At 43.0% G+C, this 24,555-nt stretch overlaps 1 protein-coding gene and 1 non-coding gene across 6 annotated transcripts in view; both read left to right on the plus strand.

The window, feature by feature from the left end:
• CYTH1 (cytohesin 1) overlaps window positions 1-24,555 on the plus strand; it is a 104,777-nt gene that overhangs the window by 68,382 nt on the left and 11,840 nt on the right. For 3 of the 5 annotated variants that reach the window (XM_032241489.1, XM_032241488.1, XM_032241491.1), the window contains exons 2-10: window positions 2,078-2,160; window positions 3,844-3,908; window positions 9,191-9,257; window positions 9,566-9,684; window positions 10,040-10,120; window positions 11,329-11,441; window positions 12,482-12,630; window positions 13,069-13,180; window positions 18,853-18,929. In XM_032241489.1, coding sequence (XP_032097380.1) covers window positions 2,078-2,160; window positions 3,844-3,908; window positions 9,191-9,257; window positions 9,566-9,684; window positions 10,040-10,120; window positions 11,329-11,441; window positions 12,482-12,630; window positions 13,069-13,180; window positions 18,853-18,929 — 866 coding nt within the window. Of the gene's footprint in view, window positions 1-2,077; window positions 2,161-3,843; window positions 3,909-9,190; window positions 9,258-9,565; window positions 9,685-10,039; window positions 10,121-11,328; window positions 11,442-12,481; window positions 12,631-13,068; window positions 13,182-18,850; window positions 18,930-24,555 lie in introns of all 5 variants that reach the window. The other 2 variants (XM_032241492.1, XM_032241490.1) reach the window with 1 other exon arrangement.
• Window positions 14,601-14,704, plus strand: LOC116525874. The gene has a single exon (XR_004257866.1). It is a non-coding gene; the product is annotated as a U6 spliceosomal RNA (small nuclear RNA).

Below are 24,555 nucleotides of genomic sequence, written 5' to 3' on the forward strand. Positions count from 1 at the left end.
TTTCTTTCTTTCTTTCTTTCTTTCTTTCTTCTTTCTTTCTTTTCTTTCTTTCCTTTTCTCTTTCTTCTTTCTTTCTTTTTTTTTTTGAGACTGGGTCTAGCTATGTTGTGCAGACTAGAGTGCAGTGGTGCAATCTTGGCTCACTGCAACCACTGCACCCCAGGCTAAAACAGTCCTTTTACCTCAGCCTCCTGAGTTGCTATAGGTGGCTAATTTTTGTTGTTTGGTGTTCTTTTTAGTAAAGACAGGGTTTCATCATGTTGCCCAGGCTGGTCTCAAACTCCTGGGCTCAAGCAGTCTGCCCCGTCTTGGCCTCCCAAAATGCTGGGATTACAGGCTTGAGCTACCAGGCCTGGACTAAAATGCATTTCTTAGTTTGGATTTTGGAGATGTTTAAAGAACACTTTTCTAAAGAAGGATGGGGAAAAACTAGGTGAAGAAAGGAAAAAGTCGGCTTTTCTAATGTGGTTGATTAACCCATTCTGTGGGCTTCACCGTAGCCTATTGTTTCTACCCTCTTGTGGTGATTTTTGTGAAATAATTGGGGAAAGTAACTGCTCTCTGCATGTAGTAGATTAAGTTTGAATGCCATGGGCAGAAGGGAGAGTATGCATATCCTAACTATGCTTTGAAGCAGAGATGTTATTCCAACTCTGTGCTGTCTGGTAGAAAGCCATAGATGCACTTTTATTTCATAGTAGTTCCTTTGAGATCAATTAAAATAATACATTTTATTAAGTTATATCAATGTGTAATTAATATAAAATATTATTAAAAAGACATTTCCTTTGTTTTTATAGAAAGTCTGGTGTATGTTTTATACATACAGCACATCTCAAACTGGGTGGTCACATTTCCAGTGGTTAAGGTCACATGGGGCTCATGGCTGCCATATTGCACAGTGCAGCTCTAGCTCACATAGGCACCCACTGAAGGACAGAAGGACTCTCACACCACGCCCTGCCTTAGGAGCATGGGTGTCCTTTGCTGTGCCACAGAGGGAACAAGAGCCAAGACTTCTGAGCTTCTGCTCAGAACCAGGCAGGGTTTGAGGCACTTTAATTAGTCTCCATCATCCTCACATCAGCCTTTTCAAGTGGGTGACGGTGGCGCCACTTTATTGATGATGAGATGTGGCTCAAATAGGTTACATAAGTTGTCTGAAGTGACCTAATATGATAATTGGTAGATTGGAGCTAGGATTTGAACCTTGTTTGCTTGATTCTAATGCTTGTTCTTCCCATTTGCCCACATGGCTTCCCATAGCATGCTCAGAGGGTCATTTTAGAGGGTGTCTGTCTAAATCTCCTCTTTGTATAAGTGGGGGAGATTGAGCCATTGGAGGATTGCAGAAGTATTTTGTGGTGGGAACTGTGATCCGGGAATTAAATAACTTTGCCCTGATGATAAGAGCACATTTTAAAACATCCAAACAATGAAGAAAGATATGAAGCGGAAAGAGAAAGTGCCGTAATCCCAGTTCCCAGAGTTAAGCACTGATTTTAGGTGTATATTCTAGTTTGTTTTTTTTTTCTCAGCGCATATATAGTCTCTTTCTCCAAACACCTCCCAGAGGTGGCACAAAATTATATATGTTGCTTTGCCACTTGCCTCCCCTCCCCACCTCAAGGGGTCATGGACATCTTTCCATGTTGGAGCTCAACTCAGTGAGCCCTGGTACTGCTCTGTTTTTGACTATGAGGGATCTGAGGCCTAGAGAGATTAATTAAATGTCAACGTGAAGTCTCCCAGCTGGAAGGGATGAAAATGGCCAGGCACTCAGCTAATATTCACCCTTTTTCATTCATAGCCAACCTAATTTAACCTTTGTAATCTTTTCTCTCTTGTTTTTCCTTCCAAGAGTTCCTTTCTCAGAGATTTCCTGTGGGATTTAAGGGCCTTCCTTTCTTTAGAAAATCTGATGAGAACTGGAGCCATAACTCTTATCACTGAGTCATTTCTGAAACTAGCTTCTAGTTTCTTTCTTGGTATCTTTCTCCTTTCATGGCCTCTGGATCATACTTTATTTTTGGTGAGATAAAAGCTTTCTTAGTAACATTTCCCTCCATTTTTGTAGTTCCCAGTGACCTGACCGCAGAGGAGCGTCAAGAACTGGAGAACATCCGACGGAGAAAACAGGAGCTGCTGGCTGACATTCAGGTAGGAGAGAAGCACGGTGGTGTCACCAGTGTAAGAACTGTGGTGACAGTTCCATTTGTATCAAAATGTGTCCTTTGCGGAGCATCTCCTTAAGACACTTTTGACCTGCTCTCACTACAGCTCTGCCCAAAGTGTGGGTGTTGGTATCGCCTTTGCTCTCCAGTGAGTAGGTGGAAATCCGAGGTTGAATGGTTTGTCAAGGTTCACCCAGTCGGGCAGTTGTCAGAGATGGAGATACCCTGTAGGACTCCTGTCTCCTGAGTAGCATTCTCTCTGCTGTGTTTGCCCTCGTGGAGCAGAGTGGATGAGGAGAGGCAGTGAGAATGTGGGCTTCAGGTGAAGCTTGGCCCCTGCCCCAGCCCTGGCTCTGCTGCTTTCTAGCTGAATGATTTGAGACAAGAGAGTTCCAGTTTCTTGAACTTCAGTTTCTTCATCTGTCTGATCATGAAAACACCTACTACGCAGTTGTTGTGAGGACTTTGCATAAAAGACAGCATTATTTCTGGTACCTGTGGATAGACTTAGTGATAGCAATTTTACTGTTTTTCCAAGTTCCTTTTCATAATTATCCAGCTTTATAAGAATTAAGTCTAGAAGCCAATAGTTGGATTATTTTCACCGTAAGGCATCAAATGTTATTCTTTCAGAATTCTTTGTAAAACATTAGGAGTGGTGTTAAAGAGGGAATCCTGTTACCCAAAGTAGCAAAATGAGGAAAGACTTGACTTGCTCCACAGTTGATTTGAGTATATTTTGATAGTTCTCCCTGATCCTTTGATTTCTGCTTCACTGGTAGATCCCGAGAAAGCTGAGCAGTTCCCCATTTTAAGCCCTGCTTCCCAGTGAAAAAGAGTCCATCCATCTGGACCAAGGGTGTGCTGAGATGAGGGTGGGTGTGGATGCAGTCGATTTCATCGGACATTCCCTTTGCCAACCACGTGGTGGCAGTGTTGCCCTGGCTCAGCTACTGCTGGCTCTGCGTCTTGCCTTTGGGCAGGAGACTTGTCCTCTGAGTTTTCTGGCACACTTGTGTTTAGTAAGCTGCAGATTTGTTCTGAAAGATTGTGATGAGGCAGCCAGTTTTTGTTTATTACATAATATATATGCTTATAAACTTTCCTAGACTGTAAACTCTATGAGGTCAGAGCTGTATCCTTTTCTACCTTGGTATTTTCTAGAATGCTTACTATTTGGTAGGAACTCAATAAATATTTCATTTATTTATTTATTTAGGGATGGAGTCTTGCTCTGTCGCCCAGGCTGGAGTGCAATAACGCGATCTCAGCTCACTGCAACCTCTGCCTCCTGGGTTAAAGCGATTCTTCTGCCTCAGCCTTCCAAGTAGCTGGGACTATAGGCACCTGCCACCACGCCCAGCTAATTTTTGTATTTTTAGTAGAGATGTGTTTCACCGTATTGGCCAGGCTGATCTCAAACTCTTGACCTTGTGATCCGCCCACTTTGGCCTCCCAAAGTGCCGGGATTACAGGCATGAGCCACCGTGCCCAGCAAATATTTCTGAAACAGATGAATTTTCCTAATTTACTTTTTTGCATTTTTGTCATATTTCATTTTAGTTTATTTTATTTTGTTTTTGGTTGGAGGGAGTTATGTGAGATTTTAGAGGGTTTAATTTGTTCTGCATCTCCCTTTCCTGCTAACTCTGGACTGTCTGTTTTATAGAGGCTGAAGGATGAGATAGCAGAAGTAGCTAATGAGATTGAAACCCTGGGATCCACAGAGGAAAGGTGAGTCTGCCCTGCTGCTAGGTGGCATTTGCAGTTGTACTTTCTTAAAGCACCCAGCCCTTAATTACCCTTACATGGCACATTGAAGGAAGAAGTCAGCTTTGTGTCTTTCTAGTCCTAAGCAAGCACATATACTCCCATAATGTCTGCCTTCCATCCATCACGCAAGGCCTCCGGAACACAGGAGCTTCTTTCATTGTTTAAAAAATTGAACTGAAGGCTGGGAGCAGTGACTCACACCTGTAATCCCAGCACTTTAGGAGGCCGGGATGAGCGGATTACAGGGTCAAGAGATCGAGACCATCCTGGCCAACATGGTGAAACCCCGTCTCTACTAAAAATACAAAAATTAGCCAGATGTGGTGGTGTGCACCAGTAGTCTCAGCTACTCAGGAGGGTGAGGCAGGAGAATCGCTTGAATCTGGGAGGTGCAGAGATTGCAGTGAGCCGAGATCATGTCATTGCACTCCAGTCTGGTGATAGAGCAAGACTGGTTCTTAAAAAAAAAAAAAAAAGGATTGAACTGGAGAATTTCAAAGGTCCCGGAAAGCCTTAAACTGCTCCTAAATTTTTATGTGAATTACTCCCCTCTGTTGTCCACTGTGTGTGTATGTTAAAGTTTCTGTTTTTCCCTCGTGTAAAGGAAAAGCTTAATGAGTGCTGCTGATACAGTTTCAAAGGGCTGGAGTGCCCAGTCATGTCTGAGTATAATCGCGAGCTTATTTGCACCTTCCTAATGCTTAAGAGAAGAAAATGTAGAAATGCAATGATAGTATAAAAGGACAAGGACTCTTTGCTTTTTTTTTCTTTTATTTACATGAAATGCTAGTGACTTTGAGAGTTTAGTTTTGAATGGGGTTCCTAGACCGTTTTCTGACTGCTTAATACAATAAATGGGCTGTTTCCAATTCACTACATGTCTGTATTTTTCTAAGCCTAAGTACTCCTGTCTGGCTTCATAGGACTGTTTGATTTGTTGTTTTAGACTCCTTTGGGCAGTGCCATGAGGATTTAGTGAGGCTGAGGATTCCACAGAAGGTGGCCAGCTCACCATGGCCAGTCTCTGTGTTGCCCATTTGGTATTTTGGATTAGTTTACCCTGTTTCCATTTTACATAGTTGTAGCTTAAATAAAGTGGATACACTAAAGTAGAATTTAAAACTTCTACTTTTATAAAAGATAAACTATTAAAAGAAATGAACAGGTAACAGATTAGGAGTAAATATTTGTACCACACATATCTGAAAAAAGACTTGTATCTAGAATATATGATAAAAAAGGCAGCCCAGATAAAAAAATGGGCCAAAAACTTGGACACTTTACAAAAGAAGCCGTATGTATAGTAGACATATGAAAAATGCTTAATGTCATGACTTGTAGGGGGATGCAGTTTAACACTACTATGAAATGGTATTTCACATCCACTAGGATGGCCGGAATTAAAAAGATTGGTGGTACTGCATGTTGGCGAGTGCTAGTGAGAATAAAATGGTGTAACTATTTGGGTAAGAAGTTTGGCAGTTTCGTCAGCAATTCAACTCCTAGTTACTTAAGAGAAATGAAAACATGTCCATACAAAGACTTGTACAAGAATATCTATAGCATTCTTAAAGAAAATAACCAGGAACTGGAAATAACCCTGAATGTCTGCCAGCAGGTGAATGGATAAATAGATGGAAGTAATAGGCAGTGCAAAGGAAGGAACTACTAAGGTGCGGCAGCACAGAGGAATCTCACAAACACTGTGATGAGTAGAAGAAACTGTGGGTACCATGTGCTTCCATGCATGAGCGTGTGGAACAGAGAAACTAAGCTGTGGTGGCAAAAATCATAGCGGGGGGCTGCCCTCAAGGTGGTTGTTGGGGTTGGGTGGGGTGGGGTTGACTAGGAAGGGCCGTAGGGAACTTACAGGAATGACAGGAATATTCTGTATTAATATGAGTGGTACTTCAAGGGTATATGCACTTAACAAATTGAACTGTACACTTAAGATGCGTGTATTCTGTTAAATGTAAATTTTACCTTGATCTTAAAAATGTTTTTTAAAATGGCTTTTTTTTCAGATTATAAAGGCAATATACTTTTATTGTAAAAAATTGGTAAAATACAGAAAAATATAAAAACAAATTTCTCATAAACACTCATCCGAGAGATAATCAGGATTCATATTTTGGTATGTTTCCTTTCTGTCTCTTCTGGTGTCCACACACACATATTCAGAATTCAGTGTGCCCTTTGTTTTTTTCTTGATCAGTTCTCTGTCAGTTACCATAAAACAGCAAGGAAATGCAGACACTAGGAATGTGAGTGCCTCAGCATCCAAAGTACTCAGCCAGTGAATTTGTGAAGTCTTGTCACTAATGAATGGCATCTGAAGTTGTGAGTCAGGGAGTGGTCATTAGGTTATTATTATTTTTTTTAATCTGGAACTTAAAATGAATTTCCAGTATCGAAAGCCCCAAGAGGGAAGTGATTCTGCAGATCCCCGAGGATCCATCTGTATGGGCACTCGGGCTCACCCTGCGTTTGTTTCTCAACCAGGTATTATATTTGCTCGGACTTTCCTGCAAGAGAGAATTCATGTTTCTCATCAACAACCTGATGCCAACATTATGTAGGAGCGATTCTAAATACTGTTTAATAAAGCAGAAATAATATACTCATATAGTACAAGATTTAACTTTCTGGAATGTATACACATCAGTTAACTGGCGATCTAGTAGCAGTAACAGCTATTTTGCTTTGGACACCTTACTGGGGTGTCAGCCCCTTTGCAGAGACTGGAGAAAGCCTCTTAGAGAAGTTGCTGCCTAGAGACTGGAGTGATAGGGGCTCCAAGTGGGACAGATGAAGTGAGCTGGCTAGCTGATGAAATGAGGGAGCCATCTCCGGTGTGTGTCCCAGGCAGTCATGTGGACAGATTGTGACCGGCAGAGATCTGGGAGTGTGCATTCCGGTGGCGGCAGGAAAGCCTGTGGTGAGGGACTAGACTGAGGCCCGGGAAGTTGAACATTCCCAGTGGTTTCACCCCGTGCTTCTGCGGGCCCTGTGATGCTGCCGCACTTACACTGGAAACCATGAAACAGGCCTTTCCTTGTGGTATTTGTTTGGAAATACTGATCAAAGTTATCTTCCTGGATTTAGAAAAAAAAATGATTAGACAATTATTTTAGTTAAATAGGAATTTCTAGATAGCTGGTTATAATCCTTCATTTTGGCTGAAATTAAATGGTGCTTCCCTGTGACCCTGTGACTTTGTTTCCTAAGGTAGCTGTTCACAAGGGATCCCAGATTATCTAACACCTGGAAGTTCTGATACTACTCACAGTTTTTAAGCATTCCTTTCAAAAGGTCAAAACCAGCTGGATTTGATGGGTTACACCTATAATACCAACATTTGGGGAGGCCAAGTTGGGAGAATTGCTTGAGGCCAGGAGTTTAAGACCAGCCTGGGCTCCATAGCAAGACCCTGTCTCTACAAAATATTTTTAAAAGTAGCCAGTTGTGGTGATACCTGCTTGTAGTCCTAGCTACTCAGGAGGCTGAGGTCAGAGGATCACTTGAGCTCAGGAGTTGAAGGTTGCATTAAGCCAAAGTGACACCACTGTACTCCAGCCCAGGTGACAGAGCAAGGCCCTGCCTGTAACAACAACAACAAAAAACAAAAAACCCAACCCTCAAAACGCTTAGAAGTATTTTCTTCCTTCCATGGATTTAGCCAGAGAATACATGTGTTCTTCAAGACAATAATATTTTATGATTTTATTTCTGAGCAACTTTTTTGCTCTCAGAGATTATAAAATTACTATTGATGGCAGTGGTTCTTAAATTTGGGTGCACACCAGAATTACTGCTGGAGGTTTTAAAAATGCAAATTCCTGGGTTCTGCCCCTTGTACTTGTGAATGACTCAGCCAGTCCAGGGCCTTTCTACTCAGATTCCATACATGGGATAGTGTCAAACGTATAGAAGGCCCCTTCTCAGACATAGGGTCAGCATCTGTTTTGATGAGGCCCCACGTGATACATACGTATAAGCAGGAGCGGAGATTGTTCATGTCTGATATGCTCCCAAGGCTGCTGGTTGGTGTACCATATTTTGAGAAGCATGGTCTGAGAAATTGCATTTTTCATTCTGATACAGTCAAGGAAAGTGCCGATTATTTAGCAGCTGCTTAAAAAGTTAAATATAAATGTACCATATGACCCAGCAGTGTCCACCCCTGGGTATGTACCCAAGGGAAATGAAAATATGTGTCCATACAAAGACATGCACACAAATGCTGGTAGCAACCTTATGCATAATCATCCCAAACCACAAACAGCCTACGTGCCCATCATCTGGTGAATGGATAAGCAGATGTGGTTTATCCATACAATGGAAGATGATCCAGCAGCAAGAAGGTGTATAGTACTGGCCCACGCTCCAGCACGATGACCTTGACAACACTATGCAATGAAAGAAGCTAGATCTGAAAATCCAGATATTTTGTGATTCTCTTTATATGATATGTCCAGAATAGGCAGATGTGTGGAGACAGCAGATAGATGAAGAGTTGCCTGGCGATGGAAGTGGAAGCGAGGACAAACTGTAAAAGGGTGTGAGGGGTTCTGTAGGGAGATGAAAATGTTCTAAAACTGGATTGTGGTGATGTCGCACAACTTAGTCAGTTTCCTAAAATTCAAATACATACCTATAGTGGGAATATTATATACCCTGATAAAGTTTTTACAAAATCATGTTAAAACTGGCCGGGTACAGTAGCTCATACCTGTAATCCCAGCACTTTGGGAGGCCAAGGCAGGCGGATCATTTGAGCCCAAGAGTTCAAGACCAGCTTGTGAGACCCTATCTTTACCAAAAAAAAGAAAAAAATTTAACAGGGCGTGGTGGCAAGTACCTGTGGTCCCAGCTACTTGGGAGGCTGAGGTGGGAGGATCACTGGAGCCCAGGAGGGAGGTTGCATTGAGCCAAGACAGCACCACTGCACTTCACCCTTCAGACAGAGAGAGACCCTGTCTCAAAAAAAAAAAAAAAAAAAAAAAAAAAGAAAGAAAGAAAACTTCTGATTCAGGTAGAAGGAGCAAATGAGCATGGAGCCAGGTTCATGCATCAGGTTTCATTTGACCTTTTGTAGCTTCACCAGATTATACCTGTTGTTTTCCTGGATAAATCTTTCAAAAATCTGTGTAAATCAGTGGATGCATGTGGAAATGGTATTAGTCTTTCAAGCCTTTCCAGTGGCCTGAAGTACTAAAATGCCTGTGATGGTTGTTTTACAGGAAAAACATGCAGAGGAACAAACAGGTAGCCATGGGCAGGAAAAAATTTAATATGGACCCTAAAAAGGTAAGTGAGAAAGAAGTGGGAAGAGGTCCATAATCTTTAAGATGGGTTGTTTTTTTTTTTATAGTGCTTAGATAGACCCTAAAGATGTTTTTTTCCAAGTGTTACAGTTTATGTCACCGTTTTGTAGAGCAGACGTCTTGTGCTAAGCCCTGGTTCCTAAACTGTGACTCCCTAGCTTTTTAGGTCAATTAGCAGGTATTTATTAAATATGCCAGTGCACCCACACCCATTTCTTCCCGTGCCCTCTCCCCTTCTTTTTAGCTGGTTCCCAGCACAGCATCATTGGCGTCTTTATTGTCTTTTTCTAGGGGATCCAGTTCTTAATAGAGAACGACCTGCTGAAGAACACTTGTGAAGACATTGCCCAGTTCTTATATAAAGGTGAAGGGCTCAACAAGACAGCCATTGGTGACTACCTAGGGGAGAGGTAAGGCCCTGGGGATATGCGGATGCTAGGGAAGGCTGTTCAGGGATTACACAAGGAAACAAACTCCCAAACACCCTTAAGGTCTTGGAGGGATTTTTGCCTTAAAGCGTCTGTAGCCACACTGGTATTGAGGGAGGCTGTTCAGGGAAGAGTGGTTGGTCTGTCTGGGGATCCTGGGGGACATCTTGCTTGTCAACAGAGCTAGCCAGTTTTCTTGCTGACAGTGTGCGTGAGTGGCTGTCTGGGCAGCCGTAGGACTATAGGACGCAGTGCAGGAGACCTGGCCTGGCTGGAGATTCTCAGGGTCGGTGTCTGACTCCTGCTTTCTCTCCCATTCTTTGTCATTTCTCTATAGAGATGAATTTAATATCCAGGTTCTTCATGCATTTGTGGAGCTGCACGAATTCACTGATCTTAATCTCGTCCAGGCACTACGGTGAGTATTCTTGAGGTGAGCACCTTTGGAAGGATTGGGAGGCCAGCCTTTGATCATGAGTCTGTCCTGGGGGGCATTTTATTGAAATTCTATCTTTGGGTATGATTTTGAATATCTTGAGGTATTTGGGAAGTAAGAAATCTATTGGTCTCTGACCAGAAATGACTGGGTGGTCAAGGGGAATTATCTTTTGTTATGTCCTGAGGCAGATTCTCTAACACACTTCCTTGAGTCTTACATTGGAGGTTTTAGAAATTCAATACTAAATTATGAAATTTTTCATCTTCGGTTTAGAAAATCCTTTAATTTCCTGCCCTGGAATAAGTAGTTGTGCATTTCATTTTGGAAAGAAAAAAGTAAACTTTAATTTTTTATTAAATCTGTTACTTTCTGCCTTTTAAGAAACTGTCATTCTGTTTTTTCACTGCTGTAGGTGTAAATAATGACATCATCTTTTGTGCTATCACTTAGCTGGATGGAAATAATCCACAGTTGAACCTGTCAGCTGTGGGTCTTTCTTTGACTTAAAGGGATCAATTGTTAATGCTTTGACAAGACAGTCATCTCTTTTTGCCACCCATGTTGTTTTCTGAAAATAGAATTTGTTTAAAATGACCATTATGTATGTTTCAGTCTTGCGTATTATTCTGAGGAGGGAAACAGTTCCTTAGTAGGAAAATCTTAATTGCTCATTTTTTCCTAAGAAATATTTTACTTTTGATTAAGATAACAGTGGTGTGGATGGCAACTTTGCATTCGTTAGAGTTATAGTAACAGAAGGCTGAAGCTCAGGGGGCTCCCTTTGCACTTTGATGTTAAAAAATCATTGGCAGTGGCCAGGTACAGTGGCTCACATCTGTAATCCTGGCACTTTGGGAGGCTGAGGCGGCGGCTCACAAGGTCAGGAGTTTGAGACCAGCCTGGCCAGCACGGTGAAACCTGTCTCTACTAAAAATACAAAAAATTAGCTGGACACGGTGGCACGCGCCTGTAGTCCCAGCTACTCAGAGGCTAAGCAGGAGAACTGCGTGAACTTGACAGGTGGAGGTTGCAGTGAACTGAGATCTCACCACTGCAGTCCAGCCTGGATGACAGAGTGAGACTCTGTCTCAAAAAAAAAAAAAAAAAAAAAAATCATTGGCAGTTTAACAATTCACAGAGAAATAAATTGTCTCCCCAAGTTCTGGAACACTCTGTCTCCCTCTCAGGCAGTTCCTGTGGAGCTTCCGGCTACCGGGAGAGGCCCAAAAGATCGACCGGATGATGGAGGCATTTGCCCAGCGATACTGTCAGTGCAATAATGGCGTGTTCCAGTCGACGGGTAAATATGATCATTCATCCTAGTTTATGACAGGCATTTTACACTGGATTCTTTTCTTGGCACCAGATAATTTCTGAAACCAAAGGGCTGAGATTCATGCCTAGAAACATTTATTTAATAATACTTATAATAATAAAATGTTGGAAATAATCCAAAAGCCCCACAGTAAGGCACTAGGAATTTAAGTGGTGGTACCTCTGAACTATGAAATACACCAATATTAAAAACCATGTTTTAGCTGTGTGCGGTGGCTCACACTTGTAATGTCAGCACCTTGGGTGGGAGGCTGAGGTGAGAGGATTGCTTGAGGCTAGGAGTTTGAGACCAGTCTAGGAAACATAATCAGACCCTGTCTCTACAAAAAAAGTTCTAAAAATTAGCCAGGTGTGGTGGCTTGTACCTGTAGTCCCAGCTACTTGGGAGGCTGAGACAGGAGGATCTCTTGAGCCCAAGAGTTTAAGACTACATGCAGTGAGCTATGATTGTACCCAGCACTCCAGCCTGGGTTGCAGAGTGAGACTCTGTCTCAACACAAAAACTAAAAAAACCCATGTTGTAAAGAATTTTTATTGACATAGGAAAACAATAAGAAGATTAGCAAAAAAGCATATATATGTATCTGTTTGTTTCCAGTTTTGTTACAGCATATGTTGGTGAGATAAATTTGTGCTGTGTTTATACATAGACACATTTACATACAGGAAGTAAAGCAAAGTACTGCTAGATAATGGCATGAGAGGTCATTATAGATCATATGCATTTTTTTAATACATTGTATTTCTCATATTTTCTACAGTGTGTGTGTTCTCCTTTTCAATCTGAAAAAAATAAACATCTTTAAGTCTTGAATACTTTATGTGCTTTTTGTGCCTTGCTCCTTTCAGACAGCATTGTGCCCGAGAGTGTGGATTCATCCCATTGTTTTGAGAACATGGTTTTTTAATTTCTGATTTCATCTAGCATCTCTTACTCTTGTGGGTGGGATGTTTCTGATCATCTGAGCATACAACGGCTTCCCTTTGCTTTTCTCTCATCTTTAGACACTTGTTACGTCCTCTCCTTTGCCATCATCATGTTGAACACCAGTCTCCACAACCCCAATGTCAAAGATAAGCCCACGGTGGAGAGGTTCATTGCCATGAATCGAGGCATCAATGATGGAGGAGACCTGCCAGAGGAGCTACTCCGGGTAAGCAAGCAGGAGTGGCCTTCATTCAAGCCAAGAAAGAGTTCACTGGGAACAGGATCATGTTTTGTAGGAAGGAAGAAAAGACATACGATTTATCAAGGGTCTCCTCTTTTAATTTATTTAACCATGTGAATTTCATGAAGAAATTGGTAGTGAGGCCCAGCTACTGAATCAGGAAAGGGACAGTGGTTTGTAAATATGACACTAAAGGTTTGAATAGAAGTTGAGCTGCTGTCTTTATTTTCTTCACTGGGAAGTCTTACTTATTTTGTGACTGTGAGCTACCTGAAAGCAGAAATGGTCATATTCTTCTAGTCTCAGCACTTAGCAGGCTTGGCTTACCGTAGGAACATAATAAATGCTTGTGGAATGAATTAAGAGAAAGGGGAAAAAAATATTTCTAGAATCAGAAACATGAATTGTCATCTTTTATCCCAGAATCTCTATGAGAGCATAAAAAACGAACCCTTCAAAATCCCGGAAGATGACGGGAATGACCTCACTCACACTTTCTTCAACCCAGACCGAGAAGGCTGGCTATTGAAACTCGGTAAGAATGTCTCTGGGTTAGGGCTCCTAAAGCTGAGACTTAGGAAGAAAGCTCTCTCTCTGTCTGTGTGCGTGTGTGTGTGTGCGCGTGTGTGTGTGTGCGTGCGTGCGAATGTGCGCGCATTCATGGACACACACACACACACACCATATGGGAAAGGGTGTGGCTTATGGGGGATTCCAGAGAGACTTTGGTATGAGTTCTGTTCTAACAAAGGTCCACTTCCAAAAAGGAAGTGACTTCCTAGTCATTGCCCCCATGGGACACAGAGACTACTGGGAACAGACTTGACTCCACTGTAACTATTGCCCACATGTGTTTTGTGCTCCATGTTTCCACTCTTGAATTGGTTGGCCAGGTTTTGTTTCAAGGCATTTCCCTGAGCACCTGATCCATTTGCCTTCCCTGTCCCCATAACCATTGGGAGGGTGGCCAACCTTGTCCATCTTTCTACTTCCCATCACACAGACTTGTACCTGGCACTCCTGCCCCTGCCCCAGTGCATCGTCACTTCCTTCTGCATCTGGCTCCCCCACAGGCAGTGTGCATGGCAAGCCTAGAGCCCTTGGCTGCAGCGCAATCCACAGCACTCTTACTCATTCTTGGGCAGCGGTTTTTTTTTTCCCCTCCTTTCAATCCGAATCAGCCACATTAATGATTTTGTTCATTCAAAAAAGCTGGAAATGCATTCCTCTTCCCTCTGCCAGAAGTGATGAGCTTGTATTGCTGAGATTTGTGGTCATGCCCTGAAGGTGATAGAGTAATCAATAGGAAAAGCATTAGTAGAGTTTTCATGCACATTCGTGTCCACATGTGATTATTTTATTAGTAGTTTCAGAACAGGGAGAGAGCTCTAGTCTCTCTGCACATAATGATGTCCATTCTTTTTTTTTGGCCACTGAAAGCGTACTTTGCTCTGTTGCCTTCTGCCTTAGCCTTTGATGAGTTGGGTTCCCACATTAGCAGGGGCTGTTCCCGCCTCTATTAGCGTAACTACTCACTCTGGTGATTAGACATCAGCACTCTCTTGGCTATTACCGACACATCTGGGAAGGCTAAAATGGAATCCTTTATTTCTGACTAGTTCAGATAACAATAGACTTTATATTTCCTTTTAAAGGCATATCCCAAGTCCTTGTGCTTATACATAATGACTTAATTCATAAATTCCCCTTAAAGCATCACTTCACCATCAGTTTTAAATATCTCTTGAATTGGCCATCATTTTATATATCTCTAAGCCAGCAGAATCTTTGAAGTTAAGGCTCTAAAATTACTAACCCCACAGGCAGCCTTCCCTTCCACATTCTTATTGCCAAGTGGATAGAGTTAAAAGGAAACCTACTGGAAATGTTTAAAGTGTGTCCAAGTTTGGATTTACTTCCCCCTCCAGTGAAATTTGTTTAAATGCTGATACTAAGTGTTAGGTTTGACAGCCCAGATACTAAAATTAGAACAGTACAAAGATTATCTTGGTTCTTACACCAGGATGACATGCAAATTCATGAGGCATCAGATATATTTTAAAAAAGAGAAAATTTAACCAAGTGTGGGACTCAGTTTTACCTCATTGCATTACTTTTTCTAAACCTCCATCAAACCCTTCTAAACTCTGAATATTGTCTTTTCATTGTAGCACACTTAGAATCACTCCTTGTGTTTATGTGCTGCAGAAGGCAGGGCTTCCAGCCATCTGTAGTTGTGTGTATATGTCTGTGTATGCATATAGACATAAGAATGTGTATTCTTGTGTATACACATATGTACATGTGTATTCATGGGTATATGTGTGTGCATTCTCACACACACTTTAAAAAGTGACAGCCATCTAAAGAAAGACATTTAATTTTCCCTGAAATAATCTTAGCTTTCTTTGCTCTGATTCTGGATATACTAATAAACGTTGGCTTTGTAAAAGCCGATTTGTGGCATCTTTGGGGCCAGGTTTCCAATAGTGCCTCAAATCTTGCCTTGATGAAGTGGGATGTAGCATATAAGAGCCCCTCGTTCCTGTGCCAGACTGTAGTGGGATCACTTACCCAGTTAGTGTTTTTAGTTCAGCTCTCTCCCAGGCAGGCATGAATGTGACTGATACATTGCACTTTAAGATTAAGGAATCGGATTTAATTTCTTTGTTTTAATTTTCTTTTCTCCCTCATTTGTATGTTTCCATGATTTTGGCTCTCCTTTTCCTTGCCCCAAACTCCAGGAGGTATGTAACCCCTCACCCTGCTCGCTCGCTCTGCCTAGGCCACTGTCATTGCTGCAGCATTTTCTTATTTTGTTATTTTTGGTTATTTTGTTTTTTAATTGCCGGTGGTAGTGTTATTGCTGCTTCTAACTTACTGTACAGTCCCTAGGGAACTGGTCAGGATCAGGGGTTTAGGGCAATTTGCATGTTTTTCCTTTTTGGAGGAGTATATGTTATATTCCTTACTGAATGCAGTAATGCAAGAAAACATACTAAGAGTGGGTTTGTAAAAGCAGAGGAAGTTTCCACTTCATTTCACTTGGAATTATTGGCTAAGACATGCGCTATGTTTGATACTCAATTTGACATCCGTTAATCAACCCGATTGAAAGTTAATCTCCGAAGTGGGGATGAGGAGAAAGAAGAGAAGGAAGTCTTTTTTATTCTTTTTTCAGGCTGAGACTTTCTCCAGAGAGAACAAAGTCTTGACTTCCCAAAGCTATGGAAAGCTTCAAATTTACCATGTGGAAACACAAATTAGGGAAAGAATTAAATTAGACAACACTTAAGACATTTGCCTTTGCATGAAAAGGGGAAATGGTGTTTCCTAAATTCAAAATGATACCGAGTGAAGTATAAAAAAAACAGAAAAACTCCAAACGGAAAAACCCTTCCTGAAGTCCTTGTGTTGAATTTTCTGGGGATCAGAGAAGGGTATTACAACCTCGGCTCTGTTTTTATGTTTTGTTTTGCTCCCTCGCTTTTTCAGCGAGTCCTTGTTAAAGCCCCAAATCAGTCTCCTAGCTACGTTGTTGGCGTCTCCTCTCCATTTGCTGGTTTGGGGAAACATGCTTTCCTAGCCCAAGACTCCTCAGGTTTGTGCCTAAGCATTCCCTGAGCAGTAGCTACGCTTACAAAGAACAACCCCAAACATAGACACTCACTCAGATGTTTTAGGACTTTCCAGGTTGTTCTCAGCTGTAGGGGAAGATGGCATCTGGCCTTGATACCTCGAGGGGTCACAGGAGGGCCTGAGGAGCCGTGCAGTGGGAGGTGGTCCTGTGAGTTCCACAGGGACTGTCCTAGGCGCGCATTGATCTGTTTGCTTGTTCCATGTTTGTTTTTCTTTCCACGTGGAAATGTTCCCCGTGGGGCCACAGTGGTGCTTTGTGGTAGAGGTCTCTATAATGCAGCAAGTTGTCTAAAGAAAATAACCAAGCTTTTGTAATCGGGCAGAGAATTTCTTCCGGCTTTGCTTTTTCTCCTTGATTTCCTTCCATCTCATTCCTTTTAGCATCTGACTCCCTTTTTCCATGATCTCCTAAGTCCCAAGGGTTACCGGGTAGTGTCCTGTGATGGAGTGCATGGGCGGTCAGCATGGGTTGATGTTCCCTTTGTGCTGAGCCTGCGTGGGCAACCAGTGGAAGACCAAAGTTCTCAGACTCTGAATTGGCGGGGGTTCCTTTTTAAGAACAAATTGGCTTCAATCCTGAATATAGTCCTTGTCTTCTTTATCCTCCTTATTTATTTCAGTTCTGCCCAGGCTTTCTTGTTTTCCACATGCATGTCATAGTATCCATTGATGGTTTTCTCTTAATTCATGCCATCTAACCTTTAGGGACCAGCAGCAAGGGCTCACATGAAACTCACAAGTCACTGGAGGGAGAGAGTCTCAATTTGCTTGATACAGCACAGGATGGGCAGACAGATGGCACGTGCTTGCTTACAGCAGATACCCTCGCATAACCTCGATCTGTGTCATTTAGAATCTTGGCAATTAATGATCAGTCTCGTAAGCCCGCCTAGAGTGCAGCATCTAAACAGGGTGCGAAACAGACCCGAAAGCCCAGTGGTCCTTTTACTTGTCTGCCAGGACCTACAGTAGACATTTTCTTTCCATAGCATTATTCACATACTCCCCTTAGGTTTCTCTGGTGTGAGCATGCAGGTGGGTCCTGGCAGTAGGAAATAGTCCCTGTAAAACCACCCTCCTCTTTGCTCAGCTATTCGTGATGAGGGCAAGAGAGAAATCATGATCAGGGGTATGAGATTTACGCCCCATGGTCCTTGCCATTTAGGATGATTGGAGAAGTGATGTTGTCTGTAGATTAAGTCTTAGCAAAAGGACAGGGCACAAGAAGTGTTTCTAGAATGCCATGCATAGCTTCACAGGTGAAGGCCATCGGGGTAATTTTTGGGTGGTTCATGTTCAGAACATTTTCTCTTGATGGAAGGGAGGTGGAAGAAAAGAAAGCCCGTGGTCCTGATGTGACAGCAGGCGTAGCTTCATTCAGATAAGCTGCGGTTACATTTTTTTCTTCCTTCCTATCTGTCCCAGCATAACTTTATGACCCAACCCCAACTTTTCCTTTTTTTTCTTTTTCTTTTTGAGATGGAGTCTTGCTCTGTCACCTAGGCTGGAGTGCAGTGGTACAATCTCAGCTAATTGCAACGTTTGCCTCCCGGTTCAAGCAATTCTCATGCCTGAGCCTCCTGAGTAGCTGGGATTACAGGCACATGCCACCACCCCCAGCTGATTTTATATTTTTAGTAGAGACGGAGTTTCGCCATGTTGGCCAGCTGGTCTTGAACTCCTGACCTCAAGTGATCCACCCACCTCGGCCTCCCAAAGTGCCAGGATTACAGATGTGAGCCACCGCACCTGCCATGACCCCAACGTTTTGTACTGAGAAATACTAAAAAGAACCAAGGGAGGCCCTTGCCAGCCTCTCAGCTGCCGCTGCCAGAGCTTGTTTTGCCATAGCTGAATTTGCCAGCTGTTTTTTCCCAAAATGGAAAAGACTTCTGAGGCAGCCTCTCAGTATGAGTTGATTATTCCTCGATAAAGGAATTCTGCTTTGATTCTCACCCAGGACTCGGGAGATTGTGTTTTCAGGACATAAGGTTAAAAGCCAGTGTAGAAGCTCACTCTAATCATGAAGATGAGGAAGAGGGTAAAACCATGGGAATTGGTTCCATGTTCCAAGGAAAGCATGGATTTTCTTGTGAAGCCTCCCAGCATCTCCCTCCTGATTCCCCCTTCCTTCACTTCCAGTGAAACACTCCTATGTGCTGGCTGCTTGTCAGTGGCAGAGTAGCCTGCATTAGGGCTGACCCTTCCCTCTTTTTCTGTTCTTTGGCGATTTCTACCACGTAGGCTTTTTGCTTACTCTGGCAAATTTGCATTGTGTGTCATTATCGCCCCTGGGTTTTCCCTCCCAAACCCATGCTCATCCTGCCGTCCTGATTCCATCTCCAGGGTGTCACCTAGACGCGCTTGCTCTGCTTGTACCCACAGACTTTCACTATGTAAAAGATGCTTGTGTCTCGGCTCTGTGTCTTGTTACTGATGTAGATGTCGTGGTCTCCACGTTCTCCTGATGCCTCTCCCCCCATCTCTGAGGAGAGAGCTGTGTGTGTTGCGGAGCCCGCGCTCGTCTGGTTCTCTCTTGTCGGACGCACATCTCTGTTTGCTCTGCAGGTGGCAGGGTAAAGACTTGGAAGAGACGCTGGTTCATCCTGACTGACAACTGCCTTTACTACTTTGAGTATACGACGGTGAGCACCTGCTGGTTGGCATCCAGACTAGGGCTGGGCAAGGCCTCAGTTCCAAGAGACTCTAATCAGACATGGTTAAGGAGACGGTTGGATTTGCCCTTCTATGTCTGTGGGGGATGGGGGAGAGTTTAAGCAAAGAAGAACTGAGGTAGATCTCAGAGTGGGGAACCCCTGAGAGGATGTGTGCTCCTTGCAGGGAACTTGGGCTCAGAGCAGGCATCCAGTTCTGGTGGGATGGGAGACACCTGGCCTGGAGGAAGGAGAGCATGAAATAACATACTAAAAATGGGTTTTGGAGCTGGGGTAGAAAGAATGAATTTGCATTGGTTGCTGAGAAAGAGTATGTGGCCCTAATTAAAAGGGAGATGAAAAGAAAAAGGAAATAATCATGATTTAGAAAATTCAAGTGTTCTGGGTTCGCAGAAATAGGATTTCAGAAGAAACAGCCCAAGGGGTAAAATATATAGTGGGGAAAAAGGAAATGAAATGGGAAACATTAATTTGAGATTATCTGGAGTTTTAAGAAGTTTTGTTGGTTTTTATTCAGTGAGAGAGACAGCTGTAAATTTGAGTATATATATATATATCCATCTTGTAATAATAGGCAAAGAGAATAAAAATCATAAATTAGTTCTTTTTAGAGCTCCCTCTAAGCAGGGTGCCCAGAACCCTGGCAAGTTAACACTTGGTGGGGAGACTGTGGCTCACCGCCCTGTGAGGGGTGTTTTTCCATTTCTGCCACCTCTCTTGGTCATCGTAAGAGCAAAGCAGGCATACTGCCGCAGCATCTGACTTTTGTCTTAAAATAAATCAAGGCAGTTGAGTTGAGAATGCTCTGCTTTTGTTCTCCAAGTATATCTTCATGCAGCAAAAGTCATTGATTTCACTGAGAAAATTAAGACTTAGAAGTATCTTTTAAAATAATACAGAGGAAAATTGGGCCTAAGTAAATTGAAATCCTGGCTATATTCACCGGTCATTTACTTAGGACCAAGAAATAGATGCATGCCTTAGCATTTTCTGCTGTGAGGCGTGAAGATAGGTTTCCATTGTGTCTGACGCTCGGCGGTGTTCTCCATCCCTGCGGGCATCACACGCATGCAGCTTCTTACCCCGGGACTGCGCTTGGTAGCCCCATCAGGCTGCAGGCCAGAGCCACTGGTCCTGATGGTGTGCCGACTGTTAGGACAGTGAATCCCTGTGCAAGGAAATCTGGCTGGGATTTTGGATGTTGTGGGGGCTAAACTCCTGCCCTGTAAGTTCTGCACTGGCTTTGCTTTCCTGTTCTTACAGTCTTTTCATATGAGAGTAATACACTCCAAATATACAAAATAGTGAAAAGAAAGCTGCTTTCTCTTTCACTCCCAAAGTACCACTGTGAACATCTTGGTACAGTACATTTTTTTCTGTTTTGTCCGCCCTTCTGTCCCATATTTCACCTTTTTTCTGAAGACATCTACACTAATGATGTCTTTAACATCCTGTCTGGATTTGTTTCACTATTCTCTGGGTCAAAATGAAACATACATAAGCATGTAAGTGGTGTACTCCTAAGTACTGGACAATCCTATGGCAATACTACGAGATTCTAGAATCTTCTGGTTTTTCATGATGCGCACCATAGTGATGTCACCTTAATTCAGCAACATTTATTCAGCAAAGTGCAGCATTTTATCCGGTAATGGAAATACAGAGATAAATACATTTTCTTTTTCTTTCCTTTCTTTCAGCTACTCAGGAGGCTGTGAGATGGAGTCTCACTCTGTCTCCCAGGCTGGAGTGCAGTGGGGCGATCTCAGCTTACTGCAACCTCTGCCTCCTGGGTTCAAGCGATTCTCCTGCCACAGCCTCCTGAGTAGCTGGGACTATAGGCATGTGCCACCATACCCGGCTAATTTTTTTTTTTTTTAAGTAGAGACGGGGTTTTACCATGTTGGCCAGGCTGGTCTCGAACTGATGACCTCAGGTGATCTGCCCACCTTGGCCTCCCAAAGTGCTGGGATTACAGGCGTGAGCCACTGCGCCCAGCTGATAAATAAGTTTCTTAAGACACAGAGAGAGAGTTGTCAGAGTTAAGACGGTAGATCAAAACTTCCACACAGAATTATCTGACAGAGCAAAAGACTAGTAAGTAGGGAGAAACAGGAACCAAGCAGGGAAAGGGTCATAACTAATTCTGTAAAGTTCAGCAAGGGCAGCAGGGGAAGCAGCAGCGGCAGTGGCGGCAGTCAGGAGTAGTGTGGAGGGTTTCTTGCTCACAGCCCGGGATGTGACAAGACCCGGAAATCTCGTCGCGTTTCTCAGGTCTGGGAGGAAGAAAATTGAATGGGACTTGTTATTTTTTCCTCTCTGATCAAAGAGTAGTAAAATGTCCTACTGAGTAGAAATTGGTGAAATAGGAAAAGTGAAAAAAACAGCGTTAATAGACATAAGGCTCAGGACAGTATATTCAATGGGGAAAACTGTCCATGGAGGGTCTCCCCTGAACATGATATCCATCCCCAAATACAGGGGTCCTCAACCCCCAGGCCATAGAACAGTACCGGTCTGTGGGCCTGTTAGGAGCCAGGCCACACAGCAGGAGGTGAGTGGCAGGCGAGTGATGGAAGCTTCATCTGTATTTAGAGCCAGCTACTCCGCGTCACTCACATCCACTCCTGAGCTCCACCTGCGCATGCCAGAGATCTAGGCTGTACACTCTTGATGAGAATCTAATGCCTGATGATCTGAGGTAGAGCTGAGGCGGTGATGCAGGCGCTGGGCAGTGGCTGCAAACACAGTGGAATGTTAGCAGAGAGGTTTGACTGCATAGAGGCCATAATAATAAATCAGTTGCTTGCAGACTCATCAAAATTCTGTCAGTGAGTGGCAAGCGACAATTAGGCTGCTTCTGGTGGCAGGCTTTATAGTGGCAAGTGAGCTGATGTACTTCAATTGGCCAGCTGTATCTGGTGGCAGGCTTTAAGTCAGAAGCCAACACTTACTTCAGTCTGTGCGTGGCCCACCCATCATTTTATTTACCGCTGCCACCTGCATCTCTTTCCTGCACTACGCACTTGTCTCAGCCACAGTTTTGGTAAGCCCACCCACTAACCCTCACCAAAATGAGTAAAAAACAAACAAACGTCACTGGAGAACTTCTTTGAAAAGGGGGACAGACCCATTGATTTGACAGCAGAAGACACTAAGACTGCCAAAACAAAGCTGCATTTCAAAGAAAATGCCAAGAGTCCTTCTTAAATTATAGGTCATTGCAACAGGTGACCACATTTGCGAAGCCCACTTTGTAGAATATGTGGTGACCAACTATCCAACAAAGCCGTGAAAACTTCAAAACTGCTTCACTGCATGGAGACCAAGCACCCTGCATTAAAAGACAAGCCTTTGGAGCTTTCAGAATTAAAAAACATAAACACAAAGAGCAGAAGCAATTATTGAAGGCCACACCTTCATCAAATATGTCTGTACTGAAAGCATCGTTCTTACTGTCCAATCACTTAGTGCCAAAGCCAGGACTGGCCATTGGTGAGGAGTCGATCCTGCCTGCTGCTAAGGACATTTGTCATGAGCTTTTAGGAGAGGCTGTAGTTCAAAAGGTGGCACATGTTGCTCTTTCAGCCAGCGCCATAACTAGACGAAGTGATGAAATAGCAGCGGATGTTGAGACACAACTGTTAGAATTAATGAGTCACTGTGATACTCAATCCAGGTTGACAAGTCTACTGATATTGACAACAAGACTACAGTGCTTGTTTTTCTGTGGCATGTTTTTCACAGGGATGTGCATAAGGATATGTTGTGTGCACTTTAGTTGCCAACTAACATCATGGCTGCTCTTCAAGTCTTTGAATTATCACATATTAGGGAAACTAAACTGGTCATTTTGTGTTGTATGCATGGATGCAGCGGCTGCTGTGACTGGACAGCTTTCTGGTTTCACTACTCAGGTCAAAGAGGTCACGTCTTAAGTGTGAGTTGATGCAGTATGTCATCTGTAGAGAAGTGCTGGCTAGCCAAAAAGTGTCACTTGAACTTACCGACATTTTGCAGGATGTGATTAAAATTATCTACCACGTTAAAGTATGCCCTAACTCACGTCTGTTCACGCAGCCCTGCGAGATGGCCGCAGAGCACACACAGTTTCTCTGATACACAGAAGTGAGATGCTTTCTAAAGGGGGATCACTGGCCAGAGTTTCTGAGTTACAAGAGCCACTTCAGAGATTTAGAAAAAGTCACTACTAGAACACATTTCAGTGACACAGAATATATAGGTTATGAATCTTATTTACTTGTGTGACATATTAAACCTCAACAAACTCGATCTGTCACTTCAGGGGAGAGTGACAACTGTGTTCAAGTCGGCAGATAAAGCGGCTGCATTCAAAACCAAACTGGAATTACAGGGGTGATGAGTGAACGCTGGGGTTTCTGACATTTTTCAAACAAACATGAGCAGAGATTGTGAAAGACATTGAGCCGGGGCCTTCTTTCTCCCAGCTGGTGCATGATCACCTACCTCAGCTTTCAGAAGAGCTTGAGCTTTACTTCCCAACCACAAGACCCCCAAACTGGGAAGGAATGGATCTGTGACCCATTTGTGAATAAAGCAGGTGAATCAACTTTGTCCATGCTGGAAGAGGATCAACTGCTTGAGATCACAAGTCACAGTGGCCTTCAAAGTATGTTTGAGACTTCAAATCTCCATGTGTTCTGGATTAAAGTAAACATGGAATATCCTGAGATTGCCACAGACACACTGAAAAGCCTGCTTTCATGTCCAACATCCTATCTTTGTGAAGCAGGATTTACTGCAGTGACAGCAACCGAATTGAGATTACAGAGTAGACTGGACGTAAGCAACACATTTCATGTGTCACTGTCTCTATCACCCTCAGATGGGACTATCTAGTTGCAGGAAAACAAGCTCAGGGCTCCCACTGATCCTACATTATGGTAAGTCACATAATTATTTCATTATATATTACAGTGTAATAATAATAGAAATAAAGTGTACAATAAATGTAATGTGCTCAAATCATCCGGAACCATTCCCCTCCCCACCCTGATCTGTGGAAGACTTGTCTTCCACGAAACCAGTCCCTGGTACTGAAAAGGTTGGGGACTGCTGCCTACATAGATGGAGCAAACCCTGACATTGGACACTTACAATCCCAGAAGAAAGACCAGACTCGGGGAATATCTTAGATGAGCTCTCCCTCCACTCACCATTCTCTTGTGAGACCTCATAATAAGCTAGAACACAAAACACCTGGCCGGCCACCACAGGTCTGGGTAAGTGGTGAGGGGAGGGGGACACAAGCTGATCAGAGATTCAGGGGAGGAGAACCAGTAGTCAGTCTGATTTACCAGAGCCAGTTGGAAGGCCAGAAAAGCAAGGTTTCAGTCTTCAAACAAGCGAGAACCCAAGCAATACCATATATGTACAATACAACTATTAACATATAATTATAGAATTATAACTTATTTATTGACAGATAAGTTAAAACTTTAAGGAGTGGAACAAATCAGCTAAAAATACGATCATTGTCCTCAATGCTTGAGCCAATCACAAAGATTATATCTGAAAAAGACAAGTGTTAAACAATGAAAGAAAAGCTAGCAAA

This window comes from Sapajus apella, unplaced genomic scaffold (genome assembly GCF_009761245.1).
Source record: "Sapajus apella isolate SASKATOON/1434 unplaced genomic scaffold, GSC_monkey_1.0 scaffold48, whole genome shotgun sequence".
Classification (NCBI taxonomy): domain Eukaryota; kingdom Metazoa; phylum Chordata; class Mammalia; order Primates; family Cebidae; genus Sapajus; species Sapajus apella.